General features: G+C 35.1%; 1 protein-coding gene across 1 annotated transcript in view; it reads left to right on the forward strand.

Annotated features, from left to right (window-relative positions):
• The window catches only part of LOC105555622 (dystrophin), a gene marked incomplete at its 3' end in the record, with an annotated part of 1,920,295 nt that overhangs the window by 385,267 nt on the left and 1,511,204 nt on the right, over positions 1-23,824 (forward strand). Inside the window, exons 5-6 of the mRNA XM_012002637.1 lie at positions 17,391-17,483; positions 23,324-23,496. Coding sequence (XP_011858027.1) covers positions 17,391-17,483; positions 23,324-23,496 — 266 coding nt within the window. The remainder of the gene's footprint in view (positions 1-17,390; positions 17,484-23,323; positions 23,497-23,824) is intronic.

Genomic DNA, 23,824 nt, shown 5'->3' on the forward strand with positions numbered 1-23,824 from the left:
ATATTTGAGTGAAATAAATGAGACAAAGTATACCTACTATTTCAATTAAATTTCAAAAACGGGCAAAATGTTTCCATGTGTTTAAAATTGAAGAGAGTGGTTAACTTTTGAAAGGAGCAAGTCAGTAAAATGCATAAGACTCTTCTGAGGTGCTCACTGTTCCATGTTTTGACCTGATAGCTGTTACACATGTGTTTACTGTAAGAAAACTCATCAAGTTGTACACTTACATATAATTTTCTATATGCGTATTACACTTCAATTTCAAAGAGGAACTTAGGGGAAAGTAAACCTGACCTTACAACCTCCAAAACTCCAAACAAGGGCTGTATATATCAATCTGATCATAGACCCCATGTTTTCTAATGAAATTATTAAATGAATATAAGTGAATATAAAATCAGAATATGATGAATATCATATGAATCTCTTCTTGGAAGGCAACATTTCTTATAGAAAATAGAGAACCTCCTAATGTTTTAGGAGGGAAAAGGCCCCAAAATAATGGCTTAAATTTGAGGAGTTGCTCAAAAGCAGATGTTAATGATGCTTTCATCTGAGCTAGGGCTTTAAGGAGGAACTGCATAAGATACTGGCCTCTGCGTTACAGGACAAAACCTCAAGATGTTCTCATGCAGAAACCAAACTTGGAATAAAGGAACCTTTACCTTAGCCTGTGGCTGAACGATAACACATGGATGTTCAAAAGCAAATGCAGGTCAGGTGCGGTGACTCATGCCTGTAATCACAGCACTTTGGGTGGCCGAGGTGGGTGGATCATGAGGTCAAGAAATTGAGACCATCCTGGCCAACATGGTGAAACCCCGTCTCTACTAAAAACACAAAAATTAGCTGGGCGTGGTGGCAGGCGCTTGTAGTCCCAGCTACTACTGGGAGGCTGAGACAGGAGAATCACTTGAACCCAGGAGGCAGAGGTTGCAGTGAACCGAGATCCTGCCACTGTACTCCAGTCTGGCCACAGAGAGACTCCGTCTCAAAAAAAAGTACTTTAGTCTGATTATTAGGAAGAATAAATCAAAATGCTCGAGCAGGATTTTTTTCTAAAGATGAGCTTGGGTGTGTTCTATATCAGTGAGCCTGTGCAGGATACAAATAATCACATTAGTAGATAGGGCTATTTCAAATTTCCTTTTAAAATTCACAGGTATATAAGATTGATTGGTATCAGAGCAAGTGCAGTCCTTTCTGTCACAGATAAAAGCATTTGGAATGAGGACTCAGCAGGTGGAGTAGACTGAGTATAGAGATGAAGGAAACAGCAGAGAAGGATAGCAGAGAGGTAGTGAGGTGGGGGTGGGAGGAAGAAAGCATGGTGAGCCACTGCTGGCATTTCGACTCAGGTCTAAATGAGATGACAATGACTAAAAAAGGAGCTTGAAATCGGTCATTAAATCAGGTTATTTTAAAAATCAGTAATAGTTCCAAGTCTTTGCTATTGTGAATAGTGCAGTAGTGAACAGATGTGTGCATGTGTCTTTATAGTAGAATGATTTATAATCCTTTGGGTATATATCCAGTAGCAGGATTGCTGGGTCAAATGATATTTCTAGTCCTAGATCCTTGAGGAATCGCCACACTGTCTTCCACAACGGTTGAACTCTTTTACACTCCCACCAACAGTATAAAAGCATTCCTATTTCTCCATATTCTCCCCAGCATCTTCTGCTGACTTTCTAATGATTGCCATTCTAACTGGTGTGAAATGGTATTTCATTGTGGTTTTCATTTGCATTTTTCTAATGACCAGTGATGAGCATTTTTTCATATGTATGTTGGCAAAATGTCCATCAATGATAGACTAGATTAAGAAAATGTGGCACATATACACCATGGAATACTATGCAGCCATAAAAAATGAGTTCATGTCCTTTGCAGGAACATGGATGAAGCTGGAAACCATCACACTCAGCAAAGTAACACAAGAACAGAAAGCCAAACACCACATGTTCTGACTTATAAGTGGGAGCTGAACAATGAGAGCACATGGATACAGGGAGGGGAACATCACACACTGGTGCCTGTTCGGGGGTTGGGGCCTAGGGGAGGGATAGAATTAGGAATACCTGATGTTAGGTGATGGGTTGATGGGTGCAGCAAACCACTATCGCACGTGTGTAACTATTTAACAAACCTGCACATTATGTACATGTACCCCAGGAACTTAAAGTGTAATACAAAAAAGATCAGATAAAATGAAAAATCAGCGATAGAATACTTAGAGTGTCATTTTATTCAAGACAGTTATAGTCGATAACAAAAACATATCGCATAGTAGAAATGTTGCTAAATCCACGAAGAGAAATTGATGGAAATGTATTTTTAGAGCCATTAATTCACCACTGTTAAGTTTACAACACATTTAACAGCAAAAGATTGAGAGTACAAATAACTGTAGATTTAATAGCGATTTTCTGTATCTCCACACTCCAAAATCATAGTAGATATTTCTATAAAATGTGAGCATTATCAATAAATCCCCCTATAAAGTTGGATGTGCAAGAACAGCAATAGTTTAAAAACTTCAGTTATATTAACTAAATTCAAATCTGAACTCTCAACCAGGCATTCAGAAAATTATTGGAAATGCTCTCCCCTAAGCCTATGGAATGGCTAGAGCTCAGTAGATCTATGTGATGTCTTTCACAGGCAGGGCAAACGCATTTTCATCTTTAGTTCATTGAGGTATCCGCTGATATATTCACTATACAATTTTAAGGTATTTTGTGAAGTCAAGTGTATTAACTGTCCTGATACTAAACACGTGGCATACACAAAAAGTTGAAGAGTGTAATGAGGGGAATATTTATAGAAATGTGGGCAGGATTAAAGGAAGTAAATGGTGGTGAAGAATGCAGGGATTAGCATGAGTTAATAACCTTTACTACATCTAAACCTAAGCAGTCCAAGGGGAGAGGGCTATGAATTTGATAAAATCCCTCACTTTGGGAGAGGGCCACTGGATACAACTGTGAACTGAGCCCCTAGGTATCTAAAGAATGCAGTTATTTTCAAATCATTGCCTGGTGAAGTTGAGAGAAGGTGATACCTTAGGCTCTCCATAGAATCCTCCAATGTCCTGCCAGTGCTGCTCCTTAGTTTAGTCTAACCAGAAGTCCGAGGTTAAGAGATGCTAGGTGATGTAGTCATAGCATACAAAGAAGAGGTGAAGTTTGGTGGGTTAGTGAAGCAGGAGTGGAAAACAGTATAATTGGCATTTCAGGTGTCTTGTTTTGTTTTGTTTCTGGGCAAAATGAGGACTTGAGAATCTGCATACTGAGAACTCTAATGTTGGCTAGGGCCCATTCTTTGTTGGATGTACTGGGAAGCCAATCACCTTTGAGGCCATACCACTTCTATTCGATGACAGGGAGTAGAAGTGGTTTCTGGCTAGTTTGGGGACTAAGGACTCCTCCTTATTCTTCTGGAGAAAACCGGAGCCAGAAAAGACAAGCTAAGAGTCACTTCTGATATCTGCCCTTTGTTGTGAACTTACTGAAGGCATAGGAAAATATTAAAAAAATTTCCTGCCACATACACAAATTATAAATGGATAATATATTTGATTGCAGTGAAAATGTCATTACACACAAACTTTCAAAATTCATATTTAATAACACTGGAAACTAATAATACACTTGTAAATTCAATTTGGTTAAGGCTTGTTAAATAAGAAACCAAGAGTACAAAACTACATTTGTGAAGGAAAAAGCATTCCACATGAAAACCCATAAGAAATGGCTTAGGCTCTACGGAGAGGCTGAATTTTTGTCTTTGATTTTATCTTCATTAAAAAAAAAGATAAATCAAGCTTTCAACTAAAAATGTTACAAAAATGCTCTAAGGTAAGTAGGAACTAAAGATAAACAGAAGAAACACTAGATAAAATATAAAGCTAGTTCCTTATAATATGAAATAGATTAATATCTTATGAAAGTGATCCGAACAGGGAGGGAGAAAAATAAATGTATGCAGTTTTAAAATGGAAGGGAAATATTAAATATAAGAGATACAGAAACCAAAAACGGGTTCTACGCCGAAATACTATATATGTTTATTATAAAAAATGAAGTTGAGGCCAGGCGTGGTGACTCATGCCTGCAATCCCAGCACTTTGGGAGGCTGAGGCGGGCAGATCACTTGAGGTCAGTAGTTCGAGACCATCCTGGCCAACATGGCAGAACCCCGTCTCTACTAAAAATAAAAAAAATTAGCCAAGTGTGGTGGTCGGTGCCTGTAATTCAGCTACTGGGGAGGCTGAAGCATGAGAATCACTTGAACCCGGGAGGCGGAGATTGCAGTGAGCGGTGATCATACCACCACACTCTAGTCTGGCAGAGCAAGACTCTGTCTCCAAAAGAAAAAAAAAAATTGAACACCAGTGATAAGTTTGTCCACACACCAAGAAATTGATAATTGCTAATAGAAAATCATATGAGCAGCCTTCATATTTCTTATAAACCTATTAAAAAATAAGTCCTGGCTTTAAAAATCACTCAAAAAACTAGCCCTCTCATTTTTAAAGGAATATTAGAAGTGTCTTTTCAAAATGATACTTTTTGGTAATTTCAGGATCATGAGGTCAAGGTCATTTTTCTTTTATTTCCTTAGGGTCTCCTCCATTTTAGCTTGTCCCTTTGCCATAAATCACTAGTTCTAGCATATTCTGTAGTTCTAAACTAGCTCCTCAATTTAACCCTGTTCCCCAGTTTCCTTTCCTTTCCCTGTCCTGGTGTTTAACTTGTTATCCTCACTTGAATACCACTCAGCTTATATCTGTAGAGCTCAGACACCACGTTTGTGTTCCGATTTGCATTATTTGTGGTGGCTGTTTTAGCATGAAGTTATCCCTGCTATCAATAATGTATTTTGGAAAGTCACTTATTGAGAAGAAAGTACTTCTAAGTGCAGTGATACCTTTATTGCAATATTTGCTGAGAGCAAGCTCATTTGTAATAGTTGGTTGTGATTTTAAAAAGCAAACAAAATACAAAATCCTAAGAAACGGGAGAATATGCTACTAAGTGGTTATTCTTGACTCCACATCAGCTCTAGGTAAAAATGTATCCACAGCTTCTTTTTATTTACGAGCTTTTGAAGGTAGAGCATATCCCAGCTAAGATGAAACATCTCTTATACAGCCTTTCTGTTGTTTCTTTGCCCTGTCCCACTTTTGTTTGTGAGTAGTGCCATTCATTATGCATTTTAAATTCAATTCTACACTTCCTGAACTCTCTTCTCTCAAAGATATTTAATAGGTAATTTAAACTGGCTTGTCAATATATTTTCCTTGGATATAACTAAGTTGTGATCAATGAGTATTCTCTATTAGGTATCGGCACTTTTAATCATTTTGTGTCTAGTTTAATGATTACTTTTTGGTATGGTAAGGGAACTTAGAAATTGCAAATTTGATAGAGATTTAACTGTCTGTGGTGCTTTAAACTACACCCCCCCCCCAGATGTATTATGATCTGTCTTCCTTTCTCTAAGCTTGTGTCCTTGTCTTCCCTCTTAAGATTTCCATGCTTACATTTTATGAATTCTAATGCCTCTTATAAAGATTCATACAAAAGGTATAGTGTTGAAATATACCCTAGGAACATTACCAAGACTTTGCTGACTTAATATAATTTAATATTAACTGACAATGGTTGTAGATCTAATAATTATGTTCATTGTACCAGCTCATCAATTGTCTATCACAAGGTGGCAAGTTTTACCAAGTAACTTCAAATCTACAATGTGAGATGCTACAAAGCAAATAGAGTCATTGCTACATATTAAATCACAAATCCAAGGTGAGTATTTAAAAAGTCTAGGGCGGAAATTCAGATGACAGCTATGTTCAAATATTCACTTAATCCCATCATTGGAAATTGTCACTGAATTAGACTGAATGGTTGTCAAATATCACTGATCTGAAAAATGATATACTGTTCACATGCTGGCATATAATGTTAGATAAAGAAGATTCTAAAATGTTCTTAAAACTAGAATTTTATGTGTCCTTTAAATATTCAGAAACTTAAATAGCCATATAATATATATTTTGGAGCATGTCAGAATATATTTGACTATAAACTACTTCCATTTATTACTCATAAAATCTAGTATTAAAATACAAATTGCAAATTTAATTTGTTAGACAAGTATTTCTTACACGAAATTGTCAATCCACACAATAGGCCTGTAAAATATCTGAACTTCATATGAATTAATTCTCAAGTTTGCAGAAGAGGTAGATCTTGTAAACTCTGTAACTTATCAACTATTGGGTCTTTGGCAAATGATTCCATGACTTTGATCCACTTTATCATCTGCGAAATGCATTAATAGTAAATGTTTACTTCTTTCAAAATACTTGTTATGGAAGATACAAATACACAAACATAATCTCGTATTCATTAAACTCACATTCAGATGCAAGATAATATAACTACTCAAATTGCAGCATGTTCTCTTTTAAAATAATTTTCTGGGTGAGTTTATTCTTCCCATCCCCTTTAGTATACCTCTTGCTTTAAGGGAAAATAGTATTGATTTATTTCTTATATATTCAACTTAAAATTGAGACACTCAGTTACCTATTATGTTCACATACGGAGGTCTGCTGGGATAATTATGACTATAAATAGTATTGTTTAAAAATATATATTTTTAAATTGAAATATAATTTTTTAAATTATTTTTTATTATTATTATACTTGAAGTTCTAGGGTACATGTGCATAACGTGCAGGTTTGTTCCATATGTATACATCAACTCGTCATTTACATCAGGTATAACTCCCAATGCAAACCCTCCCCCCTACCCCCTCCCCATGATAGGCCCCGGTGTGTGATGTTCCCCTTCCCGAGTCCAAGTGATCTCATTGTTCAGTTCCCACCTATGAGTGAGAACATGCGGTGTTTGGTTTTCTGTTCTTGTGATAGTTTGCTAAGAATGATGGTTTCCAGCTGCATCCATGTCCCTACAAAGGACACAAACTCATCCTTTTTTATGGCTGCATAGTATTCCATGGTGTATATGTGCCACATTTTCTTAATCCAGTCTGTCACTGATGGACATTTGGGTTGATTCCAAGTCTTTGCTATTGTGAATAGTGCCGCAATAAACATACGTGTGCATGTGTCTTTATAGCAGCATGATTTATAATCCTTTGGGTATATCCCCAGTAATGGGATGGCTGGGTCATATGGTACATCTAGTTTTTTATAATGTCACTCAAGTATCTTTTAAGATTTTTATTGTAGCTATTGCTTTTTTTTCCTTGAAATGAGTATACATGACTTGAGCTTAAAAAGATGGGGCTATATGGGTTGATTTTGTTGTTAAAGTGACATTCTATATTGCCAGATAAAAGATACCTAATATAACAATTCAAATTAAATAATATACGGAAAGTATATGTATCGTTCATTCTAAGTTGTGAAAGTATTGAGGACAGTGTCCATTTTCTCAACCAATGCCCTCTAGTGTATATTCTATATAAGAAATTTTGTTGAGTTTAGTTAAAAGAGCTACTTTCCCAAAAAGTTTAGTTTGCATTTTATTAATACGTTCAACCAGATTACCTGCATCAGAACTTCTATTTTTATATATTTGTTTTATGTCTTTCATGCCATTAAATGTTCATATTTTCTTAGGATTATAAGATATTTGTATTAACTGCGTCGATTTTTTATTGTCAAAGAGGCAGTAGATAAGTAAATGAAAACATGACTCCATTAAAAATAATTCTCCTGCAATGTATCAGAGTGATCATAAACACATCCAAAATATAAAGAAAATTTAACATTTCACTTGTCCATAAGCAATTTGTTGAAACAGTCTAGTTTTAAATTTATCTCTATTCTTAACATTCTATGCGTGGCATATAGTGAGTGGTCAAAAATAGTTAAAGAATGACTAAATATGTAAAACTTAATCACTGAAGATAGAGATATTATCTTTGTAGTGGGTTACTGAGAATTAAATCTTGTAATATGTTAAGGCCAAAATGTGCTTCAAAAATTATCTAATGTAAATTTCTATATCTGAATCAAAAATAATCCTTGGACTATGGCGATACAGAAGGGAATAAAAAGCTGTCATTGGAAAGCCAGGTCCACAGTGGCAATATGGCCCACCCTTTAGGTTGTATATATTGAACTATTTATGATTTAATAAAAGATTCAATACATGCATCTCTCAATGGAAGAAAATAGGTATGATTTGTGCCCATCAGTCTTGAAATTTTAAACAGTGTAAATCTTAAATGTGGTATAAAAGCACATGCTGCAGGGCAATGAAACTACTTTGCTTTTCGTATATTTTTTTATCTTTTTAAAAATGCATTGTATTTAGAAGGATTATATAAATACTTGAGAAGTTTCTGTTGAATATGGAGAAGCCTTTAGCTTGGCTACATGATGGCAGACATCTGATAAAAGACACTTAACATGTTTAAAAAAGCAAATTCTGTTTATATAGAATGTTGGAAGGAACTTCTCAGTTTATGTACACTTTATGAGAAAGAAATGAACATGAAAGAACCAAATAGATGGTGGAAGTGTACATGCTTGAGGTTTCAGTGTCACGAAGGCTATTTACATAATAAATTTCAATGAGTGGAATTTCCCCATTAGTTATTGTTTAAGATTCCTTTTAAGGAAGTAAACTCAAACTTTTAAGAGTATTTCATGGTTCCTTTCATAATCTTTCTGTGAAATTATTTTATAATATTTAGTTTGTATCATTTCATATCTAGTTAAAATCACCAAGACTGAGTGAAAAATGTGGCTTACCCTTATCCCCCTCCCTTAGCTAATTTTAAAAATGCTTGTATTTTATAATGCATGTGAGGGAACAAGAGTGACTTCTCCTTAGGACAAATATCAAACTCTGAAATGATCTGGGAGAACCACTTCCTTTGAAACAAATGTGAGAAACCACCGGCTTTAGTCTAATTTCAATTGGCTGAATGATGCAGGATGTGTTTTCATTAGAGCTTGTAGCTCTGAAATGTCCTTGCCACTGGTTGTCTAAAAAGGCAAGAAGAGGCAGATACCATATATTATGAAATGATGGTTCCCCTGTGAATGAAATACAACTTTCTGCAACTTCCAAGTTAAAACCGCAAATGCTTAAATGATACACAAACCTCTAAACATCCATCTCTGCATCTAACAAAATTGTATGAAAAAAATCCATTAAAGCTTTGTCAGAACTTTGTCACTTTTTTTCTCTCTTATACAGAAACCACATATCACATACACACACACACACACTGTACAGGAATATAACTCTTACATTTATTCATCATTTTCCCTTCTCTCTCTCCTTCTGCTCTGCCCTAAGAACTTCAATTTTCATTATTTGACTTGGTTATTGAAATTATTTTCAAGTTACATGCCCCTCATTCTGAAGCCTTATTTACTGTTTTCTGTTTGATGAACCCTAGTCTGCTATTTTTTTTGTAAAGCAAAAAATAATACCAACTTGTTCCTGTCAGTAATCTTTCAGAAAACCATTATATTTCAGGTTTACTTTAATATTAAGGTCTTCTTAAGTAGTATTAAATCTTGAATATATCAATATAATAAGTATAAATCCCTTTACTGTAAGCCACCATGGGATATCTAAACGTAGCTTGAAGAAAATATCACTGACCATGCTAGAAATTACATCCATGCTCCCAAAGGAAACTGGGATAAAACAAAACAGTGAGGTTTTTTTTGCCTCTCTCGAATAAACAAATGACGAGAGTTGTTCCTCATAGCCCAGTGTTTAGCAAACTTATTTAGGAGGGTAGAATACCTGGAAGTAAATGCTCTCTGAAATGATTATATAGGAATCTTAGAATTACTAAATATATGTCGCTATACAAAATTACATATTGTAAGTATTAGTGTGGAGACAGAAGAGGGACCCCCTTCAGTTCTTGTCCCATGCCTTTAAAATAGACAGCAGGAGACTACTACGTTCTAAAGAATAATTCAAGGTATTAGATTTTCTATGTGCAATTCTTGCAGCCTGCTTATTCTAACTCGAGATGTTTCTAAATAGTTCACATTTAAATATTCTGCTAGAGTCACAATAAGTTTCCATTATGTCAAAGCAAACGATGGAGATTTTCTATTCTCCAAAATTACATTTGAATAAAGCAACTTCCAAAGCTAACAGTGTAAAACTCTGAGACAGCATCCAATGTTACTTTATGAGTAAAATCTTAGGCCTGTTGACAGGAACTACAAAAGTCAATTGTCCTGCATAGGTTAACTTATTTCTGCAAAAATTCAAGGCATGCTATTACATTTTCACACAGAATATCAATTTTCACACCTATTGATTTGGTATCAGATGCTTTCATTATGCAAAACAGGAAACCAGAAGTTTGGGTAACCATAGTGACCCCAATATTTAATTTCCAGGCATAGAGGGCATGTCACAACACTGATACAGTAGGCTCGTATGTTAACATATATGTCGTATTAATGTTTTCTGTTTTGCTTAGTAGACAAATGTAATCATTCACTTAACACAGATTTTAAAAGGTTTTAATATTTGTTTTTACCATTCAGTTATTTAGCAATTAGACTGATAATTCTTAAAAGACATAATTCCAGAATGTGTATTAGAAAAAAGTATGTAAAAGAGAAGTTACTGTATGGCATGGTGATGATTAAGAATAAATAGTATTGAATTCCTAAAAACATTATGACTTACAGCTAATAGTAAGAAATACGGCATTATAACAGCAACGAGCTTATGAGAATTCATGGCCAAAACAGACCAGACTGTCAATATGAGGCATTCAAGAGTAATATAAATGCCATGAACAATACCCTTTCAGGCATGACAAATACCTTCCTCCTCTAGAGTCTTCATGGTTATTAATTAGTGTTTCTTATACTCCTTGGTAGTTTGAAGAAGACATGTGCAGCAAGAGACAAAACACAACCAAAATAATATTCCTTGTCTATATCATGGTGTGAAATGTTTATTAACTTGGAGAGAGTCTCTTAAAGCTTTTTGTGGAGAATTCACTAGATGTAACTAATGAAATATCTTCTATCCAGACACAGTTTTAAATCAGACCTTGTGGAAGCTTCATTTATTTTTGATACTCTATTTCCCTCTTAGTAAAATGCACATAAATGTAAAATGTTCATGAGCTCTTGATAAAATTTATATAACTCATACACACTCTAATGATGTAGGCACAGTGAAATCTGTATTCAGAGAGAACTGTATAGCCATAAGATTTTTAAAAGATGGAAATAAAAGAAGTGTGTATCTTAAGAAATTATAAAAATAGAAAAAAATAAAAATTGCATTCAATATAGAAAATTGAATAAGATTAATCCATTTAAAAGTGGGCTCTTGAAAAGATTAACGAAATAGGTAAAGCTATCCCAGTCATAACAAAGAAAACTTAGAATAAAAACTAGACAAGATAAATGAGAAAAGATGCATGACAGCAGATGCAGAAGAAATTCAAGGAAAACTGAAAGCAATTTTATAACAATTTTGCAAAATTCTGGAAAACTTGATTTTCTAGTACAATACAAATCACTAAAATTGAGATAAGAATAAGTGGAAAATTAGACTAATTGCTTCAGAAAACATTTAGTAGGTTATTAAAGATGTACCGTTGAAAAGTGTAGGATTCTTCACAAATGAATTTAACCTAACCCTTAAAGAATAATTTATATACTTTAAGCTATTTCAAAGCATATGAAAAGGAAAACTCCACAATTCCTTTTGTGATGTCAGATTAACCTTTGTACTAACAGTCAAAAAATAAAAATCATAAATCTGTAAGACAGTCTTACTTTTCAATGAAATACAAAATTAGGTTGAATTATAAGAAATACCACATTTTGGAAGTGGTAAGCATTCTATAAATGTTAGCTCTTATTTACCAAGAGCTGTTAAAATTCAAGAAGGGAAAAGAAAACTACCATATAGAAATAAATGAGCAAGACATATTAACAGACAATTCACAGATGGAATTGTAATAGGTCAGTCATACAAAAATATATTCAAATGCATAAGGAATCATAGAAATAAAAAAAGTGATGTATTTTATTGATCATACAAACAAAACTAAAACAAAACATTTCCTGGTGAGAGAAGAGCCTACCCTTATATAATCTGGTTAAAATATGAAATACTAAATTGTTTCTAGGAAGGCAGGTGGAAACACCTACTAAAATTAAAATTACATATATATGTGTATATATGTGTGTGTATGTTTGTATATATGTGTAGATGTATACATACGTATATATGTGTATGTATAGCTATATATGTGTAGATATCTGTATATATATAGATATATCTATATCTCCCTGAAATGTGTATATATATATATATATATAGATTTATCTGCTAGATCAGACCATGTTTATGTCTGTATATACACACACTCTGATCTAGTAGATACATCCTGTGAATTTTTATAATAACAATAGAAGCATCAGTGTCTGAAAATGTGTGCATAAGATATTGGCCAGGTGTGGTGACTGCTGGTGGGAATGTAAATTAGTTCAGCCATTGTGGAAAGCAGTATGGTGATTCCTCAAAGAACTTAAATACCATTCAACCCAGCAACCCCATTATTTGGTATATACCCAAAGGAATATAGATTGTTCCACGATAAAGACACATGCACATACATGTTTATTGCAGCACTATTCACAATAGCGAAGACGTGGAATCAACCTAAATGTCCATCAACAGTAGACCGATTAAGAAAATATGGTAGGCATACACCATGGAGTACCGCGCAGCCACAGCCATGCCAAGGATGAAAACGTGGTAGGCATACACCATGGAATACAACCCAGACAAAAAAAGAATGAGATTGGAGCAACATGGATGCAGCTGGAGCCATTATCCTCAGCACACTAATGCGGGTACAGAAAACCAAATGAAACCACATATTCTCACTTGTAAGTGGGAGTTAGGCTGGGCGCGGCGGCTAACGCCTGTAACATAGTACTTTGAGAGGTCGAGGCGAGCGGATCACCTGAGGTCGGGAGTTGGAGACCAGCCTGACCAACATGGAGAAACCCCGTCTCTACTAAAAATACGAAATCAGGTGGGGGTGGTGGCGTATACCTGTAATCCCAGCTACTCGGGAGGCTGAGGCAGGAGAATAACTTGAAACTCGGGAGGCAGAGGTTGCGGTGAGCCAAGATGGCGCCACTGCACTCCAGCCTGGGCAACAAGAGTGAAACTCCGTCTACCAAAAAACAAACAACAAAAAAGTTAACACATGGATACAAACGGGGGAACAACAGACACTGGAGCCTACTTGAGAGTAAAAGGTGGGGGGAGGGAGAGGAGTGTACATGAAACCCCCATGACATGCAGTTTACCTATATAACAAACCTGCCCATGTACCCCTGAACCTAATATAAAAGTTAAAAAGAGTAGCTGTCTGCTATATTGTCCCCGAATACAATATCTCCATATTCCCAATCAGTTAATTACCCCCAGTCATCTGAACTCTTTCTGGCATGCTTTCTCCACCTGACACTTTCTTCATTCCAATCTATTTTTTTCTTTACAGATTTAATCAATACTGAATACATGGATATATCTTACGTCTTTTGCTTACCTTGTCACACTGTTACTTCCTTTTTCCCATCCCTTGGGCTTCCATGAGACACAGTTGCCTACCTAATTGTTTTTCCTATGGATATAAATTTTACTGGGAAAAAGCCAGAACATTTATTTAGGTATTACCTGTGGCTGCTGCTGTTGTGCGTGCGTGTATGTGTTCTGATGACTTCTTTTTTATTGTGGTGAAATACAAATAACGTAAAATTTGCCATACAACTATTTTTTAATTTAACTAGCAAAAAATTGTATATATCACGTACAATATGATTTTCTAAAATATCTAGACATCGTGGAATGCTTCAAGTTAATATATACATTATATGTTTATCATTTGGGGGTGAGGAAACTTAAAACCTACTCTCTTAGCAGTTTTCAAAATACAATACTGTTGTTAACCAAAGTCAGCATGTTGTACAATAGATCTCTTGAATTTATTCCTTCTATCTGAATGTAATTTAGTATCATTTGACCAACATCTCCCCAACCCTCCTCCTCCAAGCTCTATTATCCCCTGCTAACCATCATTTTACTCTCAATTCTATGAGCTCAACGTTTTAAAATTTCATATACGAGTGACATGATGTAATGTTTTTCTGTTCCTGGCTTATGTCATTTGATGTAACGTACTCTAGATTCATTAATGTTGTTGCAAATGACAGGATTCTCTGCTTTTTAAGGCTGAGTAGTATTGCAGTGTGTGTGTGTGTAGGTGTGTATACCTGCATTTTCTTTATCCTTTCATCTGCTGATGGACACTTAAGTCGATTCCCTATCTTGGCTATTTTGAGTAGCAATGCAATGTACACTGGAGTACAGTTATTTCTTTGACATATTGATTTCATTTCCTTTGGAATATATACCCAGCAGTGGAATTCCTGAATCATATGGTAGTTTTATTTGTAATTTTTTGAGAAGCCTCCATACTATTTTTCATAATGGCTACAATAATTTACATTTCCACCAACAGGGTGCAAAGATTCCTTTTTCTCCACATCTTGGCCACAACTTACTCTTTTGTCTTTTTGATAATAGCCATTCTAACAGTGTGAGATAATATTTCATTGTAGTTTTAATTTGCATTTCTCTGATGATTAGTGATGTTCAATATTATTTCATTTATGTGCTGGCCATTAGTTTGTTGTCTTTTGAGAACTGTATATTCAGGTACATTGCCCTAAATAGGGTTTGAGGTACTATTTTTTCTACTTTTTTAGTGTATAATTCAGTGGCTTTAAGTATATTTTCATTGTTGGGTAATCATCACCGCTTTCCATCTCTAGAATGTTTTCATCATCCCAAGTTGAACTCATACTCATTAAATGATAACTCCCCATTTTTCCCTCCCCTAGCCTTTAATAACTTCAATTTTTCTCTATGAATTTGACTTTTTTAGGTACCTCACATAAGTAGAATCATACAGTATTTGTCATTTTATGTCTTGCTTATTTCACTTGGCATATGTTTCCAAGGTTCATTTATGTTGTAGTTTGTATCAGAATTTCATTCCTTTTTAAGGCTGAAAATATTCCGTTGTATGTACATACCACATTTTGTTTATCCATTTATCTGTAGATGGACATCTGGGTGTTTTCACATTTTGCCTATTGCAAATAATGCTACTATGATCATTGGTCTACAAATATCTTAATCTCTAATTATTTGGTTGTAGAGATAGAGTTGCTAGAGCCTAATGGTAGATACTTTTTTATTATGTGACCTTTGTTGTGAACTTCTTGACATTAGGGATAGTACCTTGCTTCCCTTTATCAGGTCTGAGCCCAGTGCCTGAATATAGTGGAAATTGGACCTTATGAGACCGTTTATGGGGATAAGGAAATGGAGGAACTATCTTCCTGCGTACACAGTGACAAGTCTTATGACATTGGGTAGGGGTTACTGGAATATAAGTGCCTATTACTTAATCTAAGTCTCCCCAGAGTCAGGTCTATGGCAAGCCAAAACATACCTACAAGCTATGCTTCCCACAGTATGAGTGAGTCTGTTTCCTAAAAATTGCATATTTTCTGCTTAACTGCTTTAATCTTCAGTGGCATATCATCTGATTATAACTATCACTAGAATTAAGTTTCATGAAAGCAGAAGGTTTTTCCTTTTACATGCTCTTAGTACCTCATTGCCTGGCATATAGCCAAAAGATATTTGTTGAGTTAGTGAATCAGTGAATCAATAGATAAATTTATAGTGGCTTTTCCTTATGGAGGAATTTCTCTCTTCTATTGCCATGTGAGGAATCCCCAGATGAAATACAGACGATGATGCTTTCTTAGTCTTGATTAATCTCCCCTTTGATATAGTAACATCTTATAAAACGAAAGTATGATATCTTGACCAAGATGTCAACATTCATATAAACCACCAATAGTATTCAGATTTCCCCAGCTTTACTCATATTTATGTGTATGCATATGTGTGTATTTAGTTCTATGCAACGTTACGTGTGTAGATTTGTAATTCCACCATCAGAACAGTTCCACCATTACAAGGGTTCCCTCATACTGTCCTTTTACAAGGACATTCAGCTACCCCACATCTTACCCCCATTCCTGACCTCTGGTAACTGCTACTCTGTTCTCTATTTCTGTAACTTTGTCTTTTCAAGACTGTCATAGATACAGACTCATATAGTATGCTACCTCTTGAGAATGACTTTTTGCCCACTTAGAATAATGCCCATGAAATTCATCTAATTTGCTGCATGTATCAATAGTTTGTTCCTTTTCACTGATGGGTGTTATTCCATGGTGTGGCTGTACTATGGTTTGTTTACCTACCCTTGAGGGCATCTGGGTTCCCAGTTTGGGGCTATTACAAATAGAGGTAGTATGAACACTTAGGTGCAGGTTTTTGTGTGCACATGTTTTCATTTCCTTTAGATAAATGCCCAAGAGACCAATTATTAGATTGTATAATAAATACATGTTTAGTTTTGTGAGAAACTGCCAGACTGTTTTCCAAAGTGGTTATATAATTTGCATTTCCACTAGCAGGGGTTGAGTGATCCAGTTTCTCCACACCCTCACCAGCATGTTATGGCACCATTTTTTAATTTTAACCATTGTGATACATGCGCAGTGACAGATTATTGTGGTTTATAATTTGCATTCCTCTACTGGCTAACAACATTGAACATCTTCTCACATGCTTATTTTTCAGATGCTTGTGTTTAACCTTACTCCACCTAAACATTTGAATAGTGTGAAGGACAGGAGACATAGAGATTTGCCTTGATTAAGGCAAAACACTGCCAGATTTTCATTTCCAAACACAGTCCTAGACAGAGATAAGAGAGCTGGCAATTTGCTCCATTGTTTATTAGAGACCTAACATTCTTTCTAAAACAGAGGTATTTTAGTAAAATGCAGTCAGCCTTAATTATACTGGCACTCCTCGGAGATAGACGGAAGTACTGGTGAATTTTTCTGAGTTGTAATTCTATACTAGAAAGCATATCTTAATTTTAGACATCCTTTATGACATTTTGTTTGGAGATACTCCAGTCGGCCTCTCTAATCTGCAGTAATCTATTCATGCGCTAAAAGTAAATATATATGGGATGCTTGTTGTGGAAAGTGGTTTCTAATGCATTTTGTTTAATTTTTAGATTATTTTTAAAAAACTTTAATGCTGAGTCCCTGAAAATAGCTAAATGCAATTACCTTCACATTTTTATTATTGTTATTGCAACTAGGCATTTGGTTTCTTACCTTCAAATGTTTTCCCCTTCTCTTTAACAGGTTGATTTAGTGAATATTGGAAGTACTGACATCGTAGATGGAAATCATAAACTGACTCTTGGTTTGATTTGGAATATAATCCTCCACTGGCAGGTAAGAATCCTGATGAATGGTTTCCTTTTGGGTAACATGAATCTTGCTTTTTTTTTTTATTTCTGCCCTTGACCTGTGAAACAAATGTGTATTTCTAACAATAACAAACCCTTCTCCACAGTGTTACTTTTTAAATTGATACAACCATGTCATCTGAAATGTTAAGGATCATCATGGTGTAAAATAGGTTCTGGTACATTTACAGGAATATTTTTCAAAATTTTATTTCATTAAGTAGGCATAAGGTAAAATACAAAGTCCCAGTCATAGGTGAGTAATTTTTTTTCCCACAAATGTATATTCTATTACTTGTCTATAAGTGAGTTTATATAGCCTTGTAAAAAGAAAGGCATTTTTAAATTTTAATCACTATCAAAGGAATGGGGCTTTCTCAGTCTTGGGTATTCTTAACATAAATTATTGCCAATGAAAGATTAGTAGAATATGGGTATCTCTATCCATAAATGTGTTATACATACAAACTCCATAATTTGATTTGGAAATTATATTTTTAAGTCACATGAGCACAGGGTCTTCTGACTGTCTCTTTGGCCTCTGCAAAATGGATTGAAGGATTTGTGGAAAAGATACACATACCCATATATATATATATATATATATATATAGTATATATATGCATATATACAATATGCATGTGTATGCATATAATGAGTGTGTGTATATATATACACGCATATATACAATATACGTGTTTGTATATATACAGTCATATTCACACATATATGTATATATGACCAACATGAACTTATATTCACTAATATTCACTCATTGTATATATACACATAACTCATTTTACACAGATATATGTATACATATGTGTGTATATATATTTACCAACATGAACTTGAACATAAACTTCCACACTTAGCACCTTAGTGGCATTTGGTATATTGTCACCCCTGTTCTGGACCATGGTCCCTTCACTATCAAAAGAGTAAAAATAAAAATAAACGTGTATATATTTCTTATCACGATTAAGTGGGAGAATATCTGCAAGACACTCAGTGTAGTATACCACTTTTATTTGAGGTGTGTCATATGGCTTGTATTGATTGCTTGAAGTTTTCCACTCATTTAAAAAATTTGGAGGCTGAGAAATGACTGCTATTTTTACTGGTCAGGATTACTTTTTTATAAATCAGCTTTTTTGAAATGTAATTGTTATACCATCAACGCACCCATTCTAAGTGCAAAATTCAATTTGCATCAACCTGGTTTAGTTTTGATTCTTGGTAGCTTCTCAAACTATTTTGAGGGATCAATAGTACCCCCACCAACCCGCCAGTTCATTAAAATTTGTAGGACATTTACAGAGTAATATAGCCATCATAGCAATCTAATTTTGGCACTTTTCCATCACCCTAAAAAGAAGTTTCTTCTCCATTTACAGTCATTTTTCACTCCAACCGTAGCCCTAGGCAATTGTCAGTCTATTTCTGTCCATACATATTTGCCTTTTTGGATATTTTATATCAATATAATACTTGTTATTTTGTGTCTGACTACTTTCACTGAGCGTAATAGTTCAGGTCTAGCCCTATTATAGCAGCTGTCATGGCTTCATTTGGTAAACTTGAATTTTAACTTGAATTGTAGATTGCTCTTGCTCAGAGTCAGAGGATGAGTAGACACTAAGTGTACCTTCTCAATTCAGCAGCCATATTGCTCTCCTAATTGGCCCGCATATATTTTTATTCCAACTTCTCTGAACAGGCTTAATGCTATTTCACAACAGTAAGCGGGGAGGGGGGAAGAGAAAGAGCAGGAATTAATGTGTGCTGGCAACAAAGAATAGCTCATAGGAGCCTTAAGTGAGCCTAAGTGAGCCCAAGTTGGCCAATTTTCAGCCCGTTCCATATAGTGATGGTTCAAATAGAACCAGCGAGCAGCATACCCCACCTCTCCCCAAACTGCTTTTCATATGTTGTGCGGTATTTCTCGAAACATCTTGAGGAAGGAACACGTTTTTCCCCTAATGCATTGTGTGTAAGATACAATAAAACCAAAGCATTACAAAAAAAAAATACCTAAGCTTCCTCCTTTATTATTAAATGCAATAGACATGAATGGCACTCTAAAATCCCTACGTAAGTTTCTTGATGCATTCCCAATTGTTGACTTTATCTTATGACATAGTAACAAATAATTCTTAGAGTGAATCCAGTTTGCAGATCCCACTTTGCGTAACACAGACGTAAGTTTTGACAAAGTCAGCAGAACTCAAGCATGCACAGAGCTCCAAAAGCCACTTTGAATTGTACTTATCGTTTATACTATTTATCATACGATCTTACCATTTTTAAAAAATATCCTGAAGCCCTTTCCATCTGAACTAGTCTAAGATAAACTTTCAAGACTATTCTGTCTGATAATTTCTTCACTTGCTTGCAAGTTGTTCATTTTTTTTTTTTTAATAGCATGTGGAGGAGCTTTTACAATGAGGAATATCAGAAAGAATGCTTTTTCAATCTTTCTTTGTCTGAGACCTCTCTTGCAGCCTGTTGTTTTCCATTTATGCCCTTGAATCACCATATCCTTGAGATGGCAAGACTGTAGACTCTTCCCAGCCTCTGCTTACTTATCTCATCTCTCTCTTATATCACACTGCCATGTTCTAAAACTATTAAGCACACTTTGAAAAAATTATCTTGCTCAGTATTCTTCATCATAATTCAGTGAATCTAAAAATATACTTTTTACCAGCATTACATATTTTCCTTCCTATTAAATGGAGAAGCCCTTATATCTCAGCAAAGATTAAAGGGCATTCTGCTCAACTTAATGTACCTTCTAGATCTGTCAGATTAAGAGCAGCATATAGAGATAGAAAGATGTTGACCCCTTGTTCTAATGCCACATACTATGTTATTAATAGTGCCATAGAGGACTTCTCATTGAACTTGTGAAAACTCAGGAATGCAAACCCTGTTTTCCTTACTGTTTTTCCAGTGTCCATCTCAAATAAAATTGCTAGCCTAAAACAAGGCATATTTTGTAGCATAGGCAGCTTTGAACAAAATTGCAAAGCATATAACGTGTGTTTGGCATCTTTTTCTTCTTAAGTGCAATCCATTTTTTTCAGAGTGCTAATCTTGGCTCTGGCAACCAGCTGGTTATAAAAACAAATCTTGGCAACAGTGGCGAGCTATCAGAAGTCAGGTCCATACTTTTGCTGGATAATTCAAGGGATGTACTTAATGGCAGCGCTATTCACTTTAGAATCTTTGTATTATTGATACAATTTGCAATTATAGGAGAATGATGACGTTTGCACTGCTGAAAGCCATCCCTGTAAATTTCTGCCTACCAAGTCACTTCTGTGCAAGACAGTTCTTGCTCTGCTCTTCTGCAGAGCTTCACACAAACTATCCTTACCATATAAGATTATTCCTACCCTTCTTCACTTCTATTCCTCTGCTGCAACTTCTTTTAATCACAGTCTGGGTTCTGGGGAGTAGACTTTGGAGTTGAGTTTGGCAGGCAGCATGTTTATTAAGCCATGCCCTGGAAGAAGAAAAAAAACACACCTGTAGAAGGGCAGAGGTGACAGGAGTGGAAAGAAAGAACTACAGCTGTGATGTAAACTCTATAATACCCTTATTCAACCCCATGGACAACTTGCAGCTAGGATGACCCTTCAGAGTTGTCTCAAGTGGAGTTAAAATGGCGGAGTGTTTATACTATGCCCCTTCATCAGTCAATAGATGTGAGTTGCCCTGGAAAGGGTGTGACATTGGCTGACTGGACTCGGCAAGTCAGGTGGTACCTGAGAGAACTAACAAGAAGCTGCCTGACCACAGCTGGAGCAACAAGCCCTTCCTTTGAAGATCAATCTTGGCGGTGCATCTCCATGTCCATCATGCCTTCTTGGCCCAGTTAACTCCTAGTCATTTTTAAAAATCACTGCTCAAAGACATTTCAACTTTTTTCCTTTTAAAAAATGGATTTATAGTTGTATGCACGGGCACACACACAAATACATTTGTTTAAATTGAGCCTCTTTTAGAGACCTGAGGACAGGACAATTTTGTTTACAGGCTCACCTTTGGGACCAGCTCAATGATTTTTTGATAACTGCCTTTTGTGTAGGAAAAGGAGACATGATTATCATACATTGCCCTTGATTACATTTTTTTCTGCGCAACATTTGCACCTAAGTAGAAGCAATAACAACGAGGCTGAGGCTGATAAGCTGAATTAGTGACATAATGATACTAAAGGAGTTTTGGATTGTATACTTGTTTGTCCTTCAACATTATGCACATAGAGGGCAGACTGGCCAAGCATTTCACAAATGAATCGCATTCATCATTGGAGGATTGCTTGATTATTGCAAATCCATTACCACCATTAAGCCACGATCTGCTGATTCCAGTCCTAATTTAGCACGGAATACAAAATACACCTCCTGCAGTCACTGTACATAAAGGTTTGCAATTTATAATTTTAGAATATGAGACAAATTACATAGTTGACCTGTATTCACTGAGTAACTGACTAAATAAGTAGGTCAAGAAGGAATTAGGAAAACTGGATAATCTACTCCTAAATAATAGACTTAGTTATCAAGGGATTGTGACAAATATATGCGAAGTTTTCCTATCTCCAAATCATTACTATGTTTACAAAGCATCATCTCAAATCTTTTAAAAGTATGTTAAAATGAGATTTAGTAGTATATCCTAAAATTTGCATTTACTTTTTAATAAAAAGATGGCTAACATTGGAGATGTTAAAATATACATTTACCCCAAAGGCATTTGTTAACTTCTATATGGATGAAAAAGTAAAATTATCATATTTAGAATGCACAATAAATATTCATCATCTGATCAAATGTTGATAGTATATGAACCTTAACCTTCCCAGAAGGAAAGTGCTTAGTGGTACAGACTAATGAGTTTTACATAGATGTCTTCTTCCAGCATCTCATAAGGGGCTTATATTTAAAAAGTAGTCTTTAATACATAATAAATAATTCTTTAATAAAAGACATCATTTTTTCTATGAGGTGTCACTGCATTCATGAAACTTAGAAAAAATGCTTAGAATGGATTTCTGCGTCAGATGACTCAGAAGAATGAAATTTGATAATCTGCTGAATAACATCTGTACATACATGAAGCCTATGAGAGAATCAAATACATGGAAACCAATTAATGAAAATAGAACCAAGGCTACACATGTACAGCTCTTAGGGATAAATATTTCTTTCCTTTGTTGCTTTTTTCTTTATTTTAGGCAGACAAACATTTCTGTCTTCTTTTCAGTTCAGCCAGTAAACATAACTCGAGTTAAATGATGGTATGAAATTAGGGGCTTTATTTGACCGTATTTTGTACTTTGATCTTATACTAACCTTGCATATAAGATACACAGAAATGCCTAGAAAAGGTTAAGCAACTTGTCCAATTACCACAATTAATAACAAAGGCAAAATATGAACACATACTTTAAAAAATGATTATGCTATCCAAAAAGCACTTTTATATCTTCAGTGCTTGGTTAACAGTAAGTTTAATGTTTTTATACACTGTCTTCTCTAGCTTGTTCATTGAAAACTAGAAGGTGAGCAATTCTATAAACAGTAAATGCTCAGTCTAATATGGCAGAATCCAGGAGTAATAATGAACACATTCAGTAAATGGTATGGCATAGACACCAAGGAATCAGAATAGACTCCTCACCTTTTAGAATAGACTTACTTCGGGTAGAATCTCTTATGTTTTATTACTAATTGGCCCTAAAATTTCTATTAAATTTGCATGGTTCTTGCTCAAGGAATTTGTTTCCTTATGAAAATTTATTTCCACATGTAGGTAAAAAATGTAATGAAAAATATCATGGCTGGATTGCAACAAACCAACAGTGAAAAGATTCTCCTGAGCTGGGTCCGACAATCAACTCGTAATTATCCACAGGTTAATGTAATCAACTTCACCACCAGCTGGTCTGATGGCCTGGCTTTGAATGCTCTCATCCATAGTCATAGGTAAGAAGATTACTGAGACATTAAATAACTTTTAAAAGTGGTGATTTAGACTCTGATGACATGTTTTTCCCCAGTACGGTTCCAGATCATGTCCTACTTTACAACATGTTATGTACGTTGACCACATTGATCTAACATTCCATCGGAATGAACTAGTTAAGAATATTTTCCTGTGTTTTATGTGATACGTATAATTTAGTTGTTGAAATATTAACATTAATGGAGCATGAAATTGGTTATGTTAGAGGCTTTGACATTGGGACTCCCAGAAAATGCAGGTTGTATTCTAACTTTGCTGAGAACGGGGTTAGTCTTTTTATACAGATAA

This window comes from Mandrillus leucophaeus, unplaced genomic scaffold (assembly GCF_000951045.1).
Source record: "Mandrillus leucophaeus isolate KB7577 unplaced genomic scaffold, Mleu.le_1.0 Scaffold692, whole genome shotgun sequence".
In the NCBI taxonomy this organism is placed as follows: domain Eukaryota; kingdom Metazoa; phylum Chordata; class Mammalia; order Primates; family Cercopithecidae; genus Mandrillus; species Mandrillus leucophaeus.